The 23743-nt window shown below is 43.7% G+C and overlaps 1 protein-coding gene across 2 annotated transcripts in view; it reads left to right on the top strand.

Annotated features, from left to right (window-relative positions):
* Window positions 1–23743, top strand: part of parp14rs1 (poly(ADP-ribose) polymerase family member 14-related sequence 1) — a 44739-nt gene that overhangs the window by 14964 nt on the left and 6032 nt on the right. For both annotated transcript variants that reach the window (XM_083642079.1, XM_083642078.1), the window contains 4 exons: window positions 1553–1631; window positions 9747–9893; window positions 12757–12819; window positions 16526–16702. In XM_083642079.1, the coding sequence (XP_083498205.1) occupies window positions 1553–1631; window positions 9747–9893; window positions 12757–12819; window positions 16526–16702 (466 nt within the window). The remainder of the gene's footprint in view (window positions 1–1552; window positions 1632–9746; window positions 9894–12756; window positions 12820–16525; window positions 16703–23743) is intronic.

Below are 23743 nucleotides of genomic sequence, written 5' to 3'. Positions count from 1 at the left end.
TGGCAGTCAACGTGTTAAGCTTAATTTATACTTATTAGAAAGTGTCGCTCAGCACATGGTCGCAGACGAAAAAGAAAGTGTCGCTCATGGTGTTGCATTTATACTTCAGTGAACGTTCGCCTCGGTTGAACGGTCACGTGACACTCGAACGCTATAAGTGCAGACAGCCAAGAGAAGGGAGGGAATGGAATGCAGTCAATGCACAGTGAAACTACGTCGGAGGCAAGATATAAAGATGTACTTGGCTGCAGCCTCATATAAACGACACACAACCACACAACTCACCTCCTCTCTCTCTGGGAAATTGGTCACAATGTTCTTTGTGATTTTCATGAAGTCGTACATCAAGGACAGGCTGATAAAAATAGCGGGGACACGTTCATTCATTTCAATCGAGCGAAAACCAAAACAAGGAAGTGCCGTCTATATAGCCAATCAGACTTGCGCGACACTATGACGTAGTCAGCGACACTAGACATTTCACTAGGTAGCAGACACTGCTCACTGACACTTGAAAGTGTCGACTCAAGTCCTCATTTCTGTCGGTGACCGTTTCAAAAGTGTCGGCAGACAAAGCATAAATTGGGCTTTAGTAACTTTGCATTAGTTTCATGCTTGCCAGCTGTGAGCATCTTGGCAAATGAAAATTTTACAATGGAAAAACAGTAATACCAACCATTAATAGCTCAGTGCTACAACTCACTAACTGGTGGTACTGCTAACATACACTTAACATAAGCCCTCGTTCACACAGGACGCCGAACGTAAGCAGAACTGAAGCTTGAAGCAGACACAAGCTGAACCTACGCCTTACTGTTCACACAAGACGCCTTGTCTTTTCCTCTCAGCGTCTACTCTCGCGCCTTGAACCCGCCCACAACTCCCAAGTGACTTCATGCCTCACGGCTTCACAGCTTCAGCGTCACGCGTCAGTCCTGAGTGATCACTTCAGCGTGGCGTTGAACGGCTTCGCCTGTTAACAAGGACGGCAAAATGAAACTTGTGGGTACAGCGTAGGTACAGGTTCGGTTGAGCGTTGCTTCGGCGTCCTGTGTGAACTTGGGCTAACGGCTGCTACAGTAATGTTACATCTTCAACAAAGGATTAAACCCACTTAAAATGAAGAAGTCCAACAAACAATATGCAAAACCCAAATATTAAAAAGTAAAAGGCAGGACTTACTTCATCAGGAACCTAGGGAACTTGAAATTAATGTTCTACTAGCGAGTGAAACACTTCCACAAACTATTAATTCTATGCCTTTGTGACAACACATGAAAAAACACTCCTATTCATACAGATAGAGTAATACTCATTAAGCAGTATCCCATGTGTTATTAAACGAGGGTGAACATGTATGAAGCAAACTGGCTTAGATGTTAGTGGAATGCTGCTTGGTGAGAATGGCTATATCATTTGCATTATCAAGTGGACACCTCCCACTTATCAGACCTAGACTCTGCTACATAATAATCATGAACAAACATGAAACTGATTGATAGAAACCTGCAGGATAGTTTTTGGTTACACGGTTCTCTCATTTTGTCCCCAGGTTTTCACTGATGAGTTGAAGAAAAGATGTCATACTATCTCAGGTAGTCCAGTGCCAACAACTACAACACAGACTACAGGTAGGAAACATTTGGTTTGATCTTAACACGCACACACGCACGCACACACACACACACACACACACACACACACACACACACACACACACAGTGAAAGAGATACGGTTGTTCCTGGCTCCTTTCCGAATTGAGAGACGGCAAGACTTGGATGGTTTGATTCTCATCCTGAGATTCCTGGCCCATGTGAGGACTTTTTAGGAACTGCAGTATAGGCAGTAGATTTGCGCGATCTTGACCTCAGTCAGATCGTCCAATCGCCAACCTTTGACATCGCCAATGCACGATGTCATCGCAAGCGCGCAACCCACCCCGTGGGCAGACAGTGTGTGTGTGTGTCAGTTAGGGCTGGGCAATATAATCGATACGGCAATATATCGCGATATTTTATTTCCCGATACTATATCGATAGGCCTACTTGGACGCCAAGTATCGCGATATAAAAAAAAAAAAAAAAAAAATTGCAGGCCATGCCATGCCAGGCCTCTGCATCTGGTGATTCCCACTCCTAATCGATACTGTATCGATATTTCCCATATCGATGGGTTCAGTAACACTCAACACTCAGTAGTTTTGACAAAATTTGTCCACTAACTTATCAGTATAAAGTGATGTACATATTATTACACTACCTGGGTGGTACACAGTGTGTTGTATCTTTAGCTCTATTATTTAATTTTGAGTAAATTCTGTAGAATATCGCAATATATCGCAATATGTATCGCATCGCAATATTTCGTGATACAATCGTATCGTGACCCAAGTATCGTGATACGTATCGTATCGTGAGATCCTTGCCAATACCCAGCCCTAGTGTCAGTGGACGCTGATGGCAACTTGCAGAGAGATGTGTGGCGCAGCAGTGAGTGTTTGGGGTTTGGACTATTTGTCAGTGAATGGATGCTGCTGCTGTATATTTTGACATGTTTCTGGTGTCCGCGGTGATGTGTGTGTGTGTGAGCCAGCTGAGCCTCGTTAAGGTCTGATTACAGCCCTGTTTGCAGCCGCCTGCGCTTTGCTCTGGGTCTCAGTCTGTCTCTTTTTTCACTCTCGTTCTCCACTGGCTTGCCTGCTCACCATCGGCTGGGAGTAACGTTGATAAGATAAGATACTAATAATGTTAACTGAACATGAGATGCAGTGATATTGTCGCACCAATTAAGCACATAGACACACGTAGCCTACAGACTTTTAAAAGTGAGCCTCCCCCCACACAGCGACTTTCATCCCCACCGTCATCTCCGCAAATCTCATGGCAGTTGAAATATAGCAAACGTGTAAAATATAACAATCGATCAATCAATCAATCAATCAATATCCTTTATTTAACCAGGTAAAAAACTCATTGCGATTAAAACCTCTTTTCCAAGAGCGACCTGGCCAAAACGGCAGCATAAAGACAGTTGCATCAATACACACAAACACAAAATAAACAGATAAAATACAGTCAGTCACACACTCAGGAAACAATAGTTAGGTTACACCGTGACTGCAGGGCAATCACAAGAGCCAAGAGAACTCATTTCTCTGTCTCTTAAAATTTACCTGAATTCCCCCAGAGTTATAAGATTAGATAATTTCAAGTCCTTCTGCACATCATTCCAGGTAGAGGGGGCAGAAAATCTAAAAGCCTTTTTACCCAGTTCAGTTCTGACTCTAGGGACCTGCATCTGAATGATGTCCTGAGAGCGCAGGCCATAATGGCTGAGGTTTCTACACATGTGTAAACACAGATATGTAGGAAGAAGCCCAAGAATAGATTTATAGATAAAAGTCAGCCAGTGAGAGAGTCTACGGACAGATAGAGATGGACAATTTGCAACACCATACAAAGTACAATGATGTACACGATAGCTGCAGTTAGTCGTAAAACGCAAAGCACAGTGGTACACCGTGTCCAGTTTCTTTAAGTACTGGTCAGGAGCATTCATGAAAAGCAGATCTCCATAATCCAACAAGGGTAGAAAAGTTGTCATGATCAAGTGTTTCCTGACTTGAGATGAGAAACACGATTTATTTCTAAAAAGAAACATAAATTTAAGTTTCAGCTTAGAAACAAGTTTAACAACATGAGATTTAAAAGACAAGTTCTCATCAATTAAAATACCTAAGTATTTGTAAGATGTGACCATTTCAATTTCAACCCCTTGAACAGTTGACAGCCTAGGAAGGTGAGATGGAAGCTGCTTGCCATTTGAAAATAGCATGGTCTTTGATTTATCTGCATTTAACTCATTGAGTGCCAATGACGATGCCTGTCGTCAAAGTAATTAGTAACGTAGAGTGCCAAAGACGATAGCTGTCGTCAATGGACCCTTCTCACGGGGGCCATTTTGTGTCGAAAAGGCAGGGGAAACACAGGTGCAAGCAAAACACTAATGAGGGTTTCCAACTTCCATGATTGGAACCTGTGTTTATTCTGCCTTTTCGACACAAAATGGCCCCCGTGAGAAGGGTCTATTGCCTTTTTTGACGGTGGGACGTGGATCAAAGCCTTATGTATGTCCTGTACAAATATTGTAGCTATTGAAGCTGTATAACCTATTTTACGGACTCATCAGGTGGCGACAGTGCTCTCCAGATTAGAGAAATGTCCGGAATACAGCCTGAAAAAGCCCCGTGATCAAAGAGAAACCGCTCATGCTGCAGCCCAGAGCCATGTAGATTGCTCTGGCTGCAGGTGACGGTGCCTGCCAACAGCAGTCAATCCGCGCACACAACTGAGCTCCTCTGCCTCTGTCTGTCTGTCTGCATAGTTTCTTCACACGATTAGCCGCTAGAAAAGCAGCAGCCGACACTGAAAAGCCAAACCTTTCCCTGCAGTCCGGTGTGGCTTTTTTGTGTCGCGCTGCCTGGGAGGCGGCGCACAAAAAGCACTCCGAAAATAGACGCTGGGTGCAGCACACAACTACACCACGTCACTACATCAGAAAATATTAGCTAGAGTCAGTGAATGTGCTTGAAATGCTGCATTTCACAAAAGGCTGAATATCTCAGCTTTCTAGATGGAAATGCCTGTTTTTGCTGTTTTTGACCTATCTTCTCCGGCTGATAACTAAAGAACGGAAAATGGTATCAATAAACTTTTTTTTGCTGATGATACAATAGAGTCTCCTTGTTCTTTTTGCGTGTTCGGTGTTTACATAGTAATATCACACAATATTCTGTGGGCCTCGAGAAATCACTGAAAACGCTCTGAAACTCTGGCACTGGGAGCGTCCGTTCTCCAAAAGTGGCTGGCACTCAATAAGTTAATACCAGCTTAAGCTGAGTCAGACGGGACTGAACAGCTTCAAAGGCAGACTGCAAGAATTCAAGGGATTGAATAACTGAAGAGGATGAACAATAAATAACCGTATCATCAGCATGAAAGTGGGACACAGCATCAGACAAGTTATCACAAAGATTATTCACATAAATTGTGAACAACAATGGCCCTAATATGGAACCTTGAGGCACGCCCTTTAAAACAGGGAGGAAGGAGGAAGAAGACCCAGCGGCCTGGACACACTGTGTTCTACCTGATGGGTAATTAGAGAACCAGTTTACAGCATGGTCAGATAAGCCAATCTTGTGGAGTCTGTCTGCCAGGATAACATGATCAACAGTGTCAAATGCCTTTGACAAGTCAATAAAAAGAGCTGCACAATATTTTCGGCCATCTAGTGCCTCTATGATATCGTTTACCACTTAAAACACATTCACTGCCAGCTGTTTTTTTTTACTGTAGGTAGCTTCTGCCAGAGGGTTTTTTTGAGGATTCTGGCTCATCTTTCAAGACCTGAGGATTCTTTTCTGCTAAGATTTTGTGAACACAAAATATCTAAAAAGAACTAATAGAATGTGTGCTTTCTCTGTCTAAAGAGTTAGTTTGTAGAGTTAGTAGTTATGTAGGCATTAGCACTTGAATACAGCATGGTTTCAGCGTCTGAAAATTTATTCTGAGATAAATGGCTTTTTGTGAAATTCGATAGAACAGTCACTTTAACCATTCATTTTTGGCATCAGTAAGACGTCAGACATCTAAACAATAGTTTTGAACAGTAATTTCCTCCATAACAGCAGGAAACACCCCTCTCCTTCAAACTCCTCCCTCCGTGTGTGTTCTTCTTGGCTGCAGCGGGCGTGTCACAAGCTCGTTTCTGTTGCTGCTGTAACCTCGCGTCACCAGGCTCACTGCTTTGCTGCTGCTGTGCCTGTCTGCTGGCGGCCGCTGGGCAAGTCTGGATGGGCTCGCTCGTTTCTTGGAGTTTCGGTTGAGAGCTTTGATGAAGCTTTTGCGATTCTGGTCTTATTTATGCTGCGTGTTTCAAAGTGTGTTCCACCCGTAATCTATTATGCAAATTTGCAATCCCTCACCGCCAGCAATCAGCGCGAAAACGAAAGCGTTTTCGCCAATCCATTCTACAGTATGAGAATGGTTTCATCGCGCGTTCCCCTGCAGTTTTGGCTCTGCTTTTTCTAGTCTGGGAGAGCACTGTCGCCACTTAGTGGGTCGGTGGAATGGGTTGTACACGTTCGGTGGCTCCAATATTTATATAAGAGATGTAAAAGGGTTAGATGCACATCCCACGGTCAAAAAAAAATAAATCATTTTTTTGACGTATTAACACGTCATTGGCAGTCAACCGTTGGATTTTTTTGACGTATTAACACGTCATTGGCAGTGAACGTGTTAAAAATAAAAATAAAAAATATCGGCATGAAAACCGATACCGATATTTTCCGATATTAATTTTTTATGCTAATATCGGCCGATAATATTGGTAGGCCGATAATATCGGACATCCCTACTACAGAGGGATCACCACCTTTCAGCAGAGGAAGAACATAGGCAGACTTCCATATGCTTGGAATCACATTTTCAGAAACAGTGAGATTAAAAATATGACACAGAGGTTCTGCTATAAAATCTGCAGCTGACCTCAAAAAGAAAGGCTCGAGATTGTCAGCTCCAGCAGATTTACTAAGATCCAACTGATGTAAAGCTGTACGGACCTCAGCTACATCAAAAAGAGTCAGATCAAATCCTGGAGTCATAACATTAATAGGTGGTGTTGGAGGGCAAACCCCTTGCACATTCGATTGATGTGGATGTAGGGACTCAAATAGAGATCCTGAAGAAACAAAATGTTCATTAAAACAACGCTATAAAATAACGTTATTTTAATGTATAAAATAACGCTATACTATAGCACGTGACAATGCAATTCTAAACACATCGGCTACTATAATACATTTCCCTGCATCTCATACTAACTGAGATTAGATTGGTATTAAGTTTATACAGACTGGAATGGAATGGATTGCTCTCCCCGCAGCACTGCATGGCGGACACGTAGGACGATTAATTACAGCCTCTGACTGACAGCGGCGCAAAACTACGGTCTTCTAACAACGTTTTATTCATCGGTCATTGTGCCTGCCTACGTCTACATATAACGTTACTCTTATGGAGGTGAGCACAGAGTCGTTTTGCACGCGGCATGTGGAGCATGAGAAGAGAAGATGAGACGGATCGGGGGACGGGCGACTGCGGGGAGACTTGTAATTGAAGATTTTGGTGGCGGGGCTCGTTACGGACATCAGAAACATGTTTGAATGCAGTAGGCTAGTAGCGTTTGTTAATAGAGAGCCGCAGTAACGAGTCCGGAAATCATCGATGCTAACAGCCCTGGTTCTTCACAGTTTTCGCCTATGGGAGTTTTGAATGGGTTTTTGGCGCGATGCTTCTAATAATCTCTCTGAGCAACGCTGGCTTAATCAAACGCGAACCAGTGTTTAGTAATATCATCTTCACACACGAGGACCACTTTTACGAGTTTTGAAACTTTTATGTGCCGTTAAAAGGACGGCTAGCTAGCAAACGGCTAAATGAGACTACACTTTTGAGTCGATGGGGATATATACGTCAATAACGTCACCACCTCAAAGGGCGAACACGGAAATTCTCTTTCCCTCACCTGGTTCAGCCCCGTTCATCCCGGGGTAATCAGTGCGACACATCAACAACAGTCCAGGTTGAGTGCTGACGTGACGTGGAAGACTATGCGACATTGTGTAGTTCTGGATTAGCTTAGCTCGAGCATTTTACTTCTAGGGCTCGCATTTACGCTACAAAACTCATGAAAGTGGTCCTCATGTGTGAAGATTATCCGACGGAACTCTGGTTCGCGTTTGATTAATCTTGCGTTGCCCAGAGACCGTATTTGAAGCATCGCGGCAAAAACCCATTCAAAAATCCCATAGACAGAAACAGTGAAGAACCAGGAAGTTCGGGACTTCCGCATTCTGCCTACAAAAATACGTCATCCCTGCGGCTCTCTATGGTCTGGTCTGATCAACATTCATTTGGCAGCGTCACTCAGGTTACTGATCAACACACACTCTGCTCAGTCAAACTGCTGCGTCGCATCTCTGCTCTCAGGGAGCAGCCACACACGGGGGGCGGGGTCAGGGAGCAGCCACACACGGGGGGCGGGGGCGATCGAAATCACCTATGGAAAATCAATCGTCATTTCAGCCATTGAGTCGGCAATAAACGATCCGATCGCCAATCGGCACAATCCTAATAATAGGCAGCTATTTGGAGAAGGAGTGTAACGTCATCCATATAGCTCTGCAAGGCTGGCAGTCGTTGGCCTAACGCCGGGATTCCACTGAGTGCATTTGCGTTGCGTTAATTGCGGCTGTGCTCCGGTTTTGCTCCCTCGCTCCATGCTCCGCCAACACTCACCGGCTGTGTGCAGAGCACGTCACGGCTCCGCTCCACCAGACAGCTGGAGTGACGAGACCGACAAGTTCTCGCCGTGAAATCGTACGCATTCGCGCGAGACAATTTGTATGTGGGATAAATACAACAACAAACAGGCAGAAGATCATTGTTCCCAACTGGAGAAGCAGAGGAGAGGTGGACTTGCTTGGTGTTGTCCTTGTAAAAAGGATGTGTCATGTCATATATTATTTTGTGGTTTTCCACTTCAATGATTCACTTTTCCTCATACATGTTTGTCCTCTGGCTTGATATTGAATGCTGTAAGCACCTCTAGACCTGTTGACTCCAGGCCTGGCTCCGCCCAACTTGCTGCGGCTTTGCTCCGACATCCGTGAAAAATAGAAGCCTTGCGTATCTGCTTCGGAGAGCTCCGGATCATCGGCGCTGGGACGGAGTAGACACGCAACGCAGCGGAGTAGGGAGTAGTAACCCTAACCCAAGTACAAGAGTAGGTGGGAGTTGACACAATGATTAGAGTGGAAACGTATCGGCTCCGAAGCCGTACCGCAGCGCAGACGGACCGAACACGGACTCAGTGGAATTTGGCCGTAAGCCCCCGTTCACACAGGACGCCGAAGCAACGCTCTACCTACGCTGAACCCATAAGTTTCATTCAGGCGTCCTTGTTAACAGGCGAAGCCGTTCACACCACCCGCGCGCGTCACGCTCAGGATTCACGCCTATTCCAAGCGTGACGCGTGCTGAAGCCGAGCATTGATCTGTCAAGCCAGGCATGAAGTCAATGGGAGTTGTGGGCGGGTTCAAGGCGCTGAGAGGAAAAGAGAAGGCTTTTTATGTGAACGGCTCAGCGTGAGCCTGCCTCAAGCTTCAGTTCTGCTTACGTCTTGTGTAAACAAGGGCTTACTGTGATAATAATGACCACCAGAGATTTAAATGGAATGACCCGTGTTGTAGAAATTAGCACTGATTGAATAACAAAAATTACTGAGTTTGGAATGAAACCCTTAATTTTTTTATTTTATTTTTGTGCCGTGTGTGTGTTTACAAAAAGTGTTTTTGATTTGATGATTTGATTTGATTTTGAAATTTTCATGGAATAAATCTGGCTTCTCTGTGGTCATAAATGTATGGTTTGATAACAAGATCATTCATATTGGAAAATTCTACCCAAAGTTGCCCCCAAAATAGTGTTTTCAGGCTGGAAATGGCGGCCATCTTGCAAAAAAATAAAATTTCTGCGTGGCCAGTTACTTTTATCAAAATAACAGTCCACAAGGAGTATTTGTGCCAATTTTGGCGCTTCTTTCCGGAAGCGACCTATAGGTGCTGTTTTGAGCCCCACTATTTACTGTTTATTCTTGATATTTGTTTGCTGCTGCAAGGTCCCATTTCTAAAGTCACCTCAACCTCAGGAATGCATGAAACCAAAATGGGAAGCGTGGCTGTGCAGGTGGTGACAGGGGACATAACCAAGGAGACCACTGATGTCATTGTCAACTCCTCCAACAGTGATTTCTCTCTTAACACAGGTAAATCACACATTGGTCAATTTTCACTCAATTCGCTCCCTGTTGCTTATTTTTTTGGCGTATAATATTTTTCATTAAAGGTAACATCGTGGCAACCTATTTCACATGTAAAGCAGACTTAAGGCCATTTCACACAGATGCGGTGCGAATGTGGAGGCGGAATGTGGTACGAAATTCCGTCCGAATTTTCCACATTGCAACCTATACACACAGGCCGTCCGGTGCAAATTTTTCGCAGTCCTATGTTCATTTTCCGTCACCGAAAAAAGTGTTCAGTAGTGTAACCAGTAGTTGGTGTCCCTCCCGGGCTCCCGTTTAGTAGGGCATCACCCCCTCCCTTCTCATATACCAAACACCAGCGTTGTTTAGATATTTCCCAGAAAGCTTTGAGGCGGCATACCTTTTTACAAGAAAACAATCAAATCAGGCTAAAAAGTGTTAGATGGAAATAATATTTATTTTTAACACAACATGCAATTCTGGAATATTTGAATATTGGACAAAATAAAATGAAATGAAATGTAAACCCTAAGAGAAACACACATATAGCGATGGGGGGTATAAATACCCCTCGCAAATATGTGTTATAAAGTGAAGTGATGGGAAGTTTGACCACGGTTGCACTGTGATGTCCACTCCAACAAGTCTTTAGCTTATCTTACTTTTTCAATAAAACCATATTTATGTATTTATTTCTTATGACCCCAAATTTGATGCTAAACTGCTAGTTAGCACTGGGATACAAGTGGCTAACGTTAGCCCCATCCATTTACAACAGTGGTTTACAACGTTAGCAAGTAGGAATTCCTTACATAACAGCTAGTAAATTCCAGCTGCTGGGCGATCTGAAGCCATATATTGTCCTTGATTGTCATGGTGTTTGTCATATAAAACTGGATGTTGAGAAACCCAGCTCATCAATTTGGTTTCTCAACATCCAATTTTCAAGAGTAGTGGAGGTATGACATTAGCTGTAAACAAATGATTTCATTGGTCAAATGTATTCAATTCAATCACACTTCAATTACAACTCATTAAAACATTATTTTGCGAATCTCTAAGATCCGCACCGGTGTGAAACGGCCATTAAAGTGATAGTTTGGTTTGTTTGAAGTGGGGTCCTATCAGCTAGTGAGATACACTAACTTAATTAGGTACAGTGTTCAGGAGTGAGTGCGCATTGTGGAACGAGACCGCGCACTCAGCGCAGCAGCCAAACCAGCCTTTTCTCTGTAAGTACGGGGGGTCAACAACTAAAACATAATTTAGCCACCTAAAACACCTAAAACAACGCCCACCTAAACAAATCGACATCCGTGTACATGCACGCTCTATTTTGACAATTTTCAGCGCTTTACTTTTCCGCAAAACAGCAGTTTCATTCGGCACTGCTTTTTCTCCCAACCGTACAACTACCGTATTCCTCCGCTAAAAGCCAGCACAGAGCACAGAGCCGCGGTTTACAAAACAGGAAGGCTTAGAAGAGAGATAAAACACTGACTTACTTTAGAGACAACAAGTCACCTGGCCTCTCTGATCTGGTACGTTTTCCACAATTTATCCTGGGAATGGTGAAAAAGGTCTGCAGCCAGGGCACCCAGGCATTTAGACAGGAGGCGCATCTCTCTGCCTGTTCACTTCACTCTCTGCAAAAGTTCCTCTTCGTATTCTCTCTGGTTCATAATTGTATCCTCTTGTCACCAAGGTGAATGGCATATCATCCTCGCTATCAAAATCACTCATATTTTCGTCCGTGTATTCTATTTGTTGTGTCTTCAAACCGGGAGAAATAAAATAGCCTACCCCCAAATAACTGCGGAGTAATCCAGTGCTGCGGCTGTGTGCAGGCTTTGAGCGGAGGAATACGGTACTTGTACGGTTGGGAGAAAAAGCAGTGCCGAATGAAACTGCTGTTTTGCGGAAAAGTAAAGCGCTGAAAATTGTCAAAATAGAGCGTGCATGTACACGGATAGCGATTTGTTTAGGTGGGCGTTGTTTTAGGTGACTAAATTACGTTTTTTTGTTTAGTTGTTGACCCCCAGGACTTAGAGAGAAAAAGCTGGTGAGGCTGCTGCTCTGGGTGCCGGATCTCGTTCGACGCTGCGCCCCGCTTCAAGAACACTGTACCTAATTAAGTTAGTGTATCTGACTAGCTGATAGGACCCCACTTCAAACAAACCGAACTATCCCTTTAAGCTACTTTCAGCATCATCGTAATCATAAACACGACTGCATCGGTAGCCCAGAGTGTGCATGCAATTGAAAGGTGTTCATTTTCTCATGTAAATTCAACGTAAAGTCATATTTAATATCCACTGAACACTCCTCCACTCATGTACATATTGTATGTATATATATATATATATATTTAATTTGATTGCACTTGCAACGTTGTGATTGTCTTTAGTTAGCTTTCCTACTTCTTTATCTCTGTATATTGACCTGACCGCTACGCTGCATAATGACACTAAGACAAATTCCTCGCATGAAACTTGCATACTGTGGCAATAAAAGTGATTCTGATTCTGATTATCGGTGAGGGAGGTGATCACGGTACTGTATGTCGCTGTTGGGCAGAAACCTTGTATCTCCAAAAAAGCAATTTTTCACAGTGAAGAAACTTTCACTGGTCCAAAGTACCTGCAACTTTCACAGGTTATTTTTCGGTACCCACTATGGGGGAAGAGAAAATGGCCGAATTTGGAAATACAAGGTTTCCACCCGACAGTGACAATAGTATAATGCAGCGTATTGCTGCAAAAGAGAAATGTTTTCAGCTAAATTACCTTGGCAAAACAAAGGCTTTAAAACAGAATACATGCAGCTGCTATTTCTTGATTTGGTGTGTCTTTCTCTCCACCAGGAGTATCCAAGGCCATTCTGAGTGCAGCTGGTCAGGCTGTGCAAACGGAATGCCAAACCCTTGGTAAAAAAAAAAAACCTATCACACCTACACTTTAAGCCATTAGCTCTGATCCTGAGGGAATAGAGTATCGCAGGAATGAGTCCGGAAGTATCACTTTGGTTCATAGAGGGAAAAGTGAATGGGCTTTTAGAATGGGGATTTCCTTTAAATGCATGAAATAAGGTCTGTGGTTAACAAAAGTTAAATTTGTGTTCAGCAGCATAATCTTCACAAACGAGGACTACATTTATGACTTGAAATGTAAATGCTGTTTTTTTTAACCCGATTTCCCTGTGTCCCTAAATGATTTTATATAATGAGTGAGAGAACCTTTGCCATTGATGTAGTTTCACTTAGTGTAGTTTCAATACCCACCACCACCCACCCACACAGTAACATGGAACCAATTTTATTGCTCCCTTCCACTGTGAGACCAAGAGATAAATGCCAGTCATGGAATGCTGTAAATTGATAAGCTCATAAATCCTAATATAGGATAGTGAAAGTAAAGCAACCGATTATACACAAAACAAACTCCCTCTTTATTATTAAAGCGACAGATAAGGGCCTGTGTCCACCTAGCGTCTTTTCCTCAGGTCCAGCGTCTTTTTTCAGTTGTTTCCAATGGGGGGAGAGCGTATGCGAGCGCACACGGACGTCTATAGAAAGTGCGCTGCACCCAGCGTCTATTTTCAGAGCGCTCCGCCGTTTTTGTGCGCCCGACTCCCAGCGCTCCCAGCTGAGAATAATTTAACTTTTCAGAAAGACGCTGGTGTCGGGTGCTCCTTTTCTGGCAACTAATCATATGGAGAAACTATCGCAACAGAGACAGAAAGGCTCAATTGTGGGAGCAGATTGGCTAGACACTTAATATTTCTGGTGAGTGTTGTGCTTACTGCTTTTAATAGCGTAGCCTACCTGTGTTGTTAGCTTGCTAGCCGTCAGCTATCAAGCTGAACTAACGTTACTTTCAGACTGCTTCCTTGTATATTGTGCGCTGGGATCAGCGCTACCCAGCGCACTCCCAGCGTTTAACGTTGGAAAAAGACGCTAGGTAGACACAGGCCCTAAGGCATCAAAACTGTAGTGGCTCAGATATTTACCACAAATAAAGCCAAATGGGAGCCGAGAGTGAGTGCAGGAGAGCTGACGCAGGCGCCAGGTGTGGAGTGGAAGAGAAAGGTGCATAGCCCAAGTTGTGCGCTGTCTGCACTGAAACTGTCGCAGTTATTACTTTTAGCTGCGTTGTTTTTTCATCAAGGCAATGTCCAGAAGATATGGGTTCATGAGCGTCTGCAAATGCAGATAGATAGGCTACAGTAGGAGCATGCATGTTGTCTGTTTCAATAACCAAAGCGTCCTTACCGAGAACGACGAGCCTGTTGAATGCAGACCAATTAAATATTGTTGCTGCAAAATCTGCCTCTTAACAACACTGGAATAAAGATTGACTATAGAGGATACACTATAGAGAAATACACGTATTCTTTAAACAATTATTTTATAACGCCCTTTGTTTAACTCATTCAGGGCCAGTTTAGGACTGCCAATATTTAGCACAGGCCAAAGATTTTCATAATTGTTGGTCATCTTTCAAGACCCACAGTAAATTATCTATTAGCACCAGAGTGATTTGCAATAACTCAAAAAAAAGAAGTACGTCTCTGGGTTCACCAGGAAAAAAAAAGTGAGCTTTTAGCATGTTCTGTACTCTACTTATAGCCATTTATATACACCCTGTTTTCACCCAAAAGGTCTTTTTGAGAAAAGAAATTGCAGAAAATGGCATTTATGTACACAGCACACAATATCAGGCAGAACTCGCTCTCAATTCTTTTATTTTGAACTGTATTGACATCAGACATGTAAATATTATTCATTATGACACAAATGACAAAAAAAAAAAAATATATATATATATATATATATATATATGAAGTGCTTTTTTTACATTCAACAATACAGTTTGCTCAGTGTGAGTGAGTGTACAGACAGACACACAGACAGACAGACAGACAGACAGACAGACAGACAGACACACCGACAGACAGACAGACAGACAGACAGACAGACACACACACACACACACACACACACACACACACACACGATCCCCCTTTTAGATTTCTAACCCCACTTAGGATAAGCAATAACCACGCCCTGTGGCGCTGGGATTGGCCAGGAGCAACACTGTGTGTGAAAGCCATTTATGTGGCGAGGCTGTGTGATTCTCCTCCTCCACACAGGAAAGTGGCCGTGCTGCTTCGCTCTGTGTGAAAGCCATTTCTGTGGCGAGGCTGCTGTTCTCCTCCAACTCACACAGTTGTGACTCCGTCTCGTCTCTTTCGGGCTGGCACATAGGAACGGGGTACAGGGACCAGGATCGATCATGTTGGTCACGGGTTTGACTACTGCGGTTTCGATGTCCGCTGCTGTGCAGCAAGTCGATCAGCTCTGCAGCGCGGCGAGGGGGCATTTCAATGGCGTTTCTCCTCTGCAACAAGGAAGCGCGTTTCCTTTCCACCTTCTTCCTAATTTCAAACAACAGCTGCGGTATGTGTTTGATAACGTGCTGTCGGCTTGACTTTGAGGATAGGGACCCGAAACTATGTCACAGGCTGGGTAAGTGTTTCAACTATGCGCTGCACTCATAAAAACAAAAACACGTCAAACACGTCATTGGCGGGGAGGGCTATTTCTGATAACACGTCAAAGACGTCATTGGCGGTGAATGAGTTAATAGTGGCCGGTAAATATTCGGGAACGTTACCGGTTGCATTGGCCGTCTGAAAAAAATGCCTAGCGGAATCCCTGACGTATATGTGACAAAAATGCGATATATTATTTTGGCCGGTAAAAAATATGCCTGGCGGGTGAATTTTTTTCATCTACCCATCACCTGGCCGGTGAGTCAAAAAGTTAATTTCGGGCGAGCGCATGCTTTGGGACATGGGGATATTCAATGCGTAACTGCCCGGCAGCCCTTTGGTGTGTTTCAAATGGATCATTCCATCAGCATCAATTTTCGTTACGAATCCAAACTGGTTCATCCTCCAATTCTCTCACTCTCTCTAACCTCTCTCGTTCTCTCTCCTCTCTCTCTCCCCCTCTCTTGCTCCCCTCTCTCTTTTCTCTCTCTCTCACTCTGTCCCTCTGCTTGCCCACGGCACTCAGCAAGAAAGAAGCTGCTGTCACAGACGTGATGGCGGTGACGCTGTGGCTTGTGTGATCTCACACTTGTGAATACTGTTTTGGGCATAAACACGCCTATATGGAGGTTTGCACGAGATGACGGCAAGCGCAGCGAGCCGACACGCCCACAATTAGGGCTTTGCACGGCCTACTCCAGCACAACGCAAAATTACCGCCTTTGCGACGATGGAGCCCTATTTCTCCTCCCTGTACTCTGCTGATTACAAAGTTGGCTCAATGATTGACTGGTTGTCCTGAGCAAGCATGAACGAGCACAGCTCAACCATCATCCTACTGATTATGACCTGGATACAGAGTTAATTATTAACCCAGTTTTACACAACCGAATAATAAAAGATTATCAGGAAGGAAAGTGCGGCCTGATTATAACCAAATACATTACCTTCATCTGGTGTGTGCATCAAACTTTAGCTTTTAGAATTTATGGGGCAATGACTGTTGTTTTCACCCATACTGTATACACTTGATGTTTAAAGCATTTTAACGTCATTAAATCCACTGTCCTCACCTTCAGGTGCCCAGCCAAACACAGGCATGATAATGACCCAACCGGGCAACCTGAGATGTAAGAAGATCCTTCACCTGGCCGGAAAGACGGACCCCGTCAAAATCAACAAGGTTGTGAAGGATGCTCTCCAGATGTGTGTGAAAGACTCTTACACATCTGTCTCCTTTCCTGCCATTGGTACAGGTGAGATTTCTGTTTACTTGTGGTATTTTAAGGCACTTTGGATTAAAAACATTCATCAAATGTCATGTGATTGAGTAATGACCTATGGCTTGACTGGATATGCTAAATCCTGATTGGATGCATTGAGTTTGGGTACAACAATACCCTTAAAATGTAGGGTTTTATTCAAGTTTGGAGTCACAAAAAGTGATCTAATCCTCAGGGTCAGTCCATATTCAGACAGAAATCTTTCAGATGTTAGTTACCTAAACTATCTTTCTACTGAACAAAACAGACCTTTAAAGATGACATGAAACGGGTCTCAGAGGGTCTGTGACATATCAGACTGAAAAACAAACATTGCTCTCACTGAAGCAGTGCAGAGATGCGGGACATAGCGTGGGGATGATTTGATTTGACCATTCTGGGGACTGGAGTTGATGTTGTATGGCATGTTCTGCTCCCAAATGGAGTGGGGTTCAGCGTGCCTGCCCCTACGCGAGTGAGATCTGCATAGAACCGGGCAGCTGGCTGCCTTGGTTCGGACTCCCGTATGCAAGCTGAGGTAAGAGTGCTGCCTTCCGGCTTCCGGCCAAAACACACTGGACGCGCACGTGGAGCGGCGTGTTTGCGCAGTGCCGTTGAGCGCAGCCAGTTTTCATTCGGCGCCCATTTTAACTGGTCTGACAGTCCACACCGCGTGGAGCGACGCTGCGTGCTTTCGCTCTGTTGCGCGGAGGTTTGGTGTCTGCTCTATTTTTCCGGCGTCCAGTGAGCGACTCTGTCAAGCTGAACAGACCAGATCATACCAGACAGGAAGGAAGTCTCTGGCCATTTGTCAAATAAAACAAATTTCAAAGTAAAAGACATGATTATTTACATTGTTCTGTATTGATTAAGAGAGAGAGAGGGGGGGGGAAGAGAGTGGTGTGATCAGCTGGTCATCGGGCACATCACATCGAGGGACACACAGAGAGAGAGGAGAGATGGAGAGATAGAGAGAGAGACAAACCAGTAAATTTAAAATCAGAAAACCAGCGGAGAAATTGAGATGGACGATGAAAAATTGGTCTATGAAGTGGAGAAGCACAAGGATTAAATTCTACAAAGACTGGATTGGATTGGATTGGATTTATTTGACAATTAAAAAAAAAGATATGTATACATCTCTGCCCAGCAAGAATACATACAATTCAAAATCATCGAGGTTAAAAACACAATAAAGCCAAAAGGCTTATTTCCATTGTGGACCTCTGGGGATAGGGAGAGGGGTAGGGTAGAGAGGGGAGAAGGAGTGGACTTCTGGGGATAGGGAGAGAGGTAGGGTAGAGAGGGGAGAAGGAGTGGACCTCTGGGGATAGGGAGAGGGGTAGGATAGAGAGGGGAGAAGGAGTGGACCTCTGGGGATAGGGAGAGGGGTAGGGTAGAGAGGGGAGAAGGAGTGGGGTGGGGTACATTAGGCAACATCCAGGATGGTGAGCTACTTTATAGCCCAGGAACAAAACAATGAAACATTCAAACAAATCACAAGACAAATCACACAAGTAACACCTGTCAGTGCATCCTCAATCAAATTAAATGTATCTACCACCACATCTCGAGTTGGTCAAATTATTACAGTAGGAACATAACAATAAATAAATAAAAATAAAAACAATAGGAGAACTTCTCAAATTTGGGAAGGTGTTGCCAAGGCAGTAGGAAGCACAACAGGTAAAGTATGGCATGTGTAACCACTGTGTACATAGGTCTCCTGATCAATCTATGGACTCTGAGTCTGTAGTATAGATTCAGTTAAAGAATCATCACTGTCATCACAAATTTCCACCGCTTAAAGTACAGGAGATGGGCCATCAGATTCCCCTCCCCCATAACTATTTGCATTTCAGCAAGAAACTCGTCCTCCCTTGAAACAGTCTCTTAATCCAGAGGTAAAATCTCAGTTGTTTTTCCTTTGCTCATACCACCAAACATAACAATAGATAAATGGCAGATTGATGTTAATTTACTAGTGGAGAGGTCCCCAATCTTTTTTGGCTCGTGACACGACTTTGACGTCACAGAAATCTAGGGACCCTAGACATTAAAATTCCGGTACACCGTCGATAATATCATCAGTGACATCGTCAGTGATGTCATATGTATGCTTCTTTTTCCCCTCAAAATTCTGACTTTAACTCATTGGCTGCCAGCCACTTCTGGAAAACAGATGCTCCCAGTGCCAGCCCTTTCAGAGCGTTTTCAGTGATTTCTCAAGACCCACAGAATATTGTGTGATATTACTATGTAAACACCAAACACGCCCAAAGAACGATGAGACTCTCTTGTATCATCAGCAAAAAAAAGTTTATTGATATCATTTTCCGTTCTTTAGTTATCAGCAGTATTAGATAGGTTGGTTTCACCAAAAACAGACGTTTCAAACTAGAAGCTGAGATAATGAGCCTTTTGTGAAATGAAGCATTTCAAGCACATCACTGACTCTGAAGCTAATATTTTCTGATGTAGTGACACCTCAAAAATAATTTCCTTCAATAGAACAGCGAAAACAAAGGAATTTTGTGGGCAAAATAATATTTTTTAGCTGCAACCAGCAGCGCTGGCCCCTGTGTGCGCAGACCCTACACCTTCTTGCTGGTCTTGATTTACTGCTGGTGGGCATCAGGTATTCCAGCTTGTGTTTGCCAATCTGTCCATCGAGCCTGCTGTCTGGGTCGGTGTTGTATGGTGCCCTGCGTGCCCCACCCCCCTCAACTGCAAACTCCTCCGTGGGAGTGTCTCTGGTGGCTCTCTGCTCTGAATTTTCTGCTGCACGTTTCAAAGTGCGCTGGCTGCACCCAGCTCTATTTTCACAGCGCTCTGCCATTTTTGTACACCGGCTCCCAGCGCTTCCAGCTGAGAATGATTTGGCTTTTCAGAAAGACGCTGGTGTCGGGTGCTCCTTTTCTGGCAACTAATCATGTGGAGGGGCTATCGCAGCGGAGACGGAGGGGCTCAATTGTGGGAGAAGATTGGCTGCTGTTCACAGCTAATGTTACAGCATGCATCGGTTTCCGTTTCCCCACGCCTTCTTCTACTCTTTTTTCTCATCTTTCTCTAATCCGGAGAGCACTGTCGCCACCTAATGGGTCCGTAAAATAGCTTATACACCTTCAAAATCCCCCATACTTTTACAGGAGATGCATCAGGCTTTGATCCACGTCCCACCGTCAAAAAACGCAATTGATGTCTTTAGACGTCATTGGCACTCTACGTTACTATTTGAATTGACGTCTTTAGACGTCATTGGCACTCAATGAGTTAATCTGAGAATTCTGACTTTAATCTCAAAATTCGGACTATTTTCAGAATTCCGCCTTTTTTCTCAGAATCCTGATTTAAAGTCTCAAACATTTTCATAAAAAAAAGTCACTATCTGATAGTCAGCCCATTGACAGTTTGGATCTCACCTGCAATTACCACTCATCGCCATAGGTGTCAGCCAAGAGAACAAAACAGACATTTTTGAGATTATCACTTTCACTTTAACTCATTGAGTGCCAGCCACTTTTGGAGAACGGACGCTCCCAGTGCCAGAGTTTCAGAGCGTTTTCAGTGATTTCTCGAGGCCCACAGAATATTGTGTGATATTACTATGTAAACACTGAACACGCACAAAGAACGATGAGACTCTATTCTATCATCTGCAAAAAAAAGTATATTGATCCCATTTTCCGTTCTTTAGTTATGAGCCGGAGAAAATAGCTTGATTCATCCAAAAACAGCAATTTTTTTCTAGAAGCTGAGATAATTGGCCTTTTGTGAAATTAAACATTTCAAGCACATCACTGACTCTGAAGCTTGCTGCTGGTGGGCATCGGATATTCTGGCTTGCGTTTGTCAATCCTGTCCTGCTGCCTGGGTCTGTCTGGGTGTTGCGTGCTGCTCTGCGTGCCCCCCCCCCCCGCCCCGCCCCGCCCCGCCTCGCCTCAACTGCACACTCCTCCTCCTGTCTGTGGTGGCTCTCTGCTGAGTTTGCTGTGCGCGACATCCAGCTTTTTTACAGCGTTCCGCGTGTGTTTGTCACCGGCAACGATGCTTCCAGTTGAGAATAATAACAACTCCACGGTGTGGATGTGCGGATGTGCTGTCGCAACCGACACGGAGCGGCTCAATTGTGGGAGCAGATTGGCTGCTGCAGGCACAGCTGCAGTAACGTGCTTCAGCATATCGATGCATACGGATGCGATGCGATTTCCGTTTCCATAACGACTTCTTCTTTGTTTTTTCCTTGCCTTTCTGTTATGTGGAGAGCACTGTCGCCACCTAAGGGTTCTGTAAAATAGGTTATAGACCTCCAATAGCTATAATATTTGTACAGGAGAGGCAGAAGGCTTTGATCGACGCCCCACCGTCAAAAAACGCAATTGACGAACATGTCCGTCCTTGGCACTCTACGTTACTATTTGAAATGACGAACATGTCCGTCCATGGCATTCAATGAGTTAAACTCAGAACAAACAAAAAAACGGTGGGGGAAAACGCAAGTGACCCTAATCATCTTCGCTAGTTTTAAATTGTGTGGTGTATTTTTTATTTTTTTTTCCAGGCGACCCCAGAGTCATGTAGATAGAAGAGTCCCGACATCTCCATTCACTCCAATGGAGCAGTTTTTTACTCTCAAGAGTTCCAGGAAGTAAGATCCTGGATTAAGCAGCACTGTCGAGTTGCAGCAAAATGGACAGTTTGTGTTGTGCTCTGAAAGTTTTTTATTTCTTGAATCAAATTGTATATTATCAGCTTTATTTTAGCATGCAAAAGTAGCGCGAGACCCATTCCTGGCTGTTCATTGGCTATTAATGAGTCTCGCATTTTGGTCCTCCGCTGACGCCACTCTCTCTCTAGAGGACACTATGCGACCCTATTTGAATTTCAGTCGACTCCACTTAGGGTCACGACCCTGAGGTTGGGAACCACTGTACTAGTGTAATTACAACTTTGACTATTTTTGCTTCCATTGATAATTTAATTTGTGGCTGACAACCTACATCCCCCCAATAATGAAAGTGACAGTTTTATCCTGTGCAAATCAATTTTCCTGCAATTTGCTACAAAAAAATCTTTACTTCAGTGCATGACAATTAGGGGTGTCAAAAATAATCGATTATAAGATGCATCGCGATGCGGACGTGCACGATTCTGCATCGATTAACAAATATCAAAAATCGATTATTAAAAAAAAAATAAAAAAAAAAATGTTTTAACACATTGACTGCCAGCCGTTTTTTTTTGCTGTAGGTAGCTTCTGCCAAGCCGTTTTTTGAGGATTCTGGCTCATTTTACAAGAGCTGAGGATTCGTTTCAGCTTGGACTTTGTGAACATACAATATCTCAAAAGTACTAATAGAATGTGTACTTTCTCTGTCTAAAAGAGTTAGTTTGTAGAGTTAGTAGTTATGTAAGCATTAGCAGTTGAATACAGCATGGTTTTAGCGTCAGAAAAAATATTCAGAGATAAACGGCTTTTTGTGAAATTGGATAGAACAGTCACTTTAACCATTCATTTTTGGCTCTCTCTCTCTCCCTCCCCCTCTCGCTCTCTCTCTCTCTCTCCCTCCCTCTCGCTCTCCCTCCCTCTCTCTCTCTCTCTCTCTCTCTCTCTCCCTCCCTCAACTCCTCCCTCCGTGGGCGTTCTTCTTGGCTGCAGCGCCGTGTAACAAGCACTTTCCTACCTGTGCAAATTCACTTTCTCATACTCTCGACCTCTCAAATAAATTTCTGAATAGAAATTAAATTACTCTAAATTAGAGCGAAAAAGAAACAAAAAAGAATGGGTTGAAAATCCCATTCTAAAAGCCTTTTATGGCTGTTTCCAATTTGGTGCTATTTTGCAAGGCAAAATGGCCTGCTGCTTGTCACCAGCCTCACTGCCCCGCTGCCGCTGTGCCTGGCTGTGCCTGTCTGCGTGGCCGCTCCCCGAGGAAGCCCGGCTGGACTCGCCCGCCTCCCGGAGCCCTGGCCGAGAGCTCCGATGAAGCCCCTGCGACTCTGGTCATATTTACGCTGCGTGCCTCAAAGTGTGCTCCATCCGCAATCCACGATGCAAGTTTGCAATCCCGCACCGCCAGCAATCAACGCGAAAACGAAAGCGCCTCCGCCAATCCATTTTCATGAGAATGGAAATGGATCACACTGCTTTTTGCTTGCCTTCCTACTTCCTTGTCGCCACTTAGTGGGTCGGTGGAATGGGTTGTACACGTTGTACACGTCCAATACTTATATAAGATATGTAAAAGGGTTAGATGCACAACCCCCCGTTAAAAAAAAAAAATCGATGCCAAAAACGTGTTTACACGTTGTTGGCAGTCAACAGCTGGATTCTGAAAACGTGTTTACACGTTGTTGGCAGTGAATGTGTTAATCAAATAAAATAGAATGTAAGTACATGCAGTATTTTATTTTAATTATGGATCATAATACAATGCAATTCCAAATGCACTTTTATTTTAAAAGTAGCCACACAGTGAGAAAAAAGAAAGTGAGAAAAAATAAATCATGTATTGCGGAAAAAGTGATGCATCGATTTAAGATGCATCGCGATGCATCGTGATGCATCGTTTAATCGAATTGAATCGAATCGTTGACAGATGAATCGTAATCGAATCGAATCGTGAGGCCAGTGAAGATTCACAGCCCTAATGACAATATCATTTTATAGAAAAGCTTTCATAGTAGTGTACTTGAAATAATGAATAATGCAATGTTTTTCAAGCAAATTTATTTGAGTAACACAACATGCAACTTGAAAAATGAAAACAATGTAGAATGTAGAATGCCCCATTGATTGTGAGCATAGGTAGAATGATAAAATTTGAAAAAAGTCCCAAGGCAACTCTTATTATGATTAAAAAGCCTTTATTCTATCATGGCTAGTTCAAATTCGAACACTCCAACATGTTTCGGCCTAAGCCTTCATCAGGGAAAATCTGAATGAGTCGAACCCCAATGCTGACTGAAAACAAGGTCTTGATAGAATAGAATGATGTTCATAATGGTTTTTTACAGACTCATCTACTGTTACTC

The sequence above is a fragment of the Poromitra crassiceps genome, assembly GCF_964638095.1.
Source record: "Poromitra crassiceps genome assembly, chromosome: 8".
Classification (NCBI taxonomy): domain Eukaryota; kingdom Metazoa; phylum Chordata; class Actinopteri; order Beryciformes; family Melamphaidae; genus Poromitra; species Poromitra crassiceps.
Note: the sequence above shows the minus strand (reverse complement) of the source record. Positions and strands in the feature narration are given on the sequence as shown.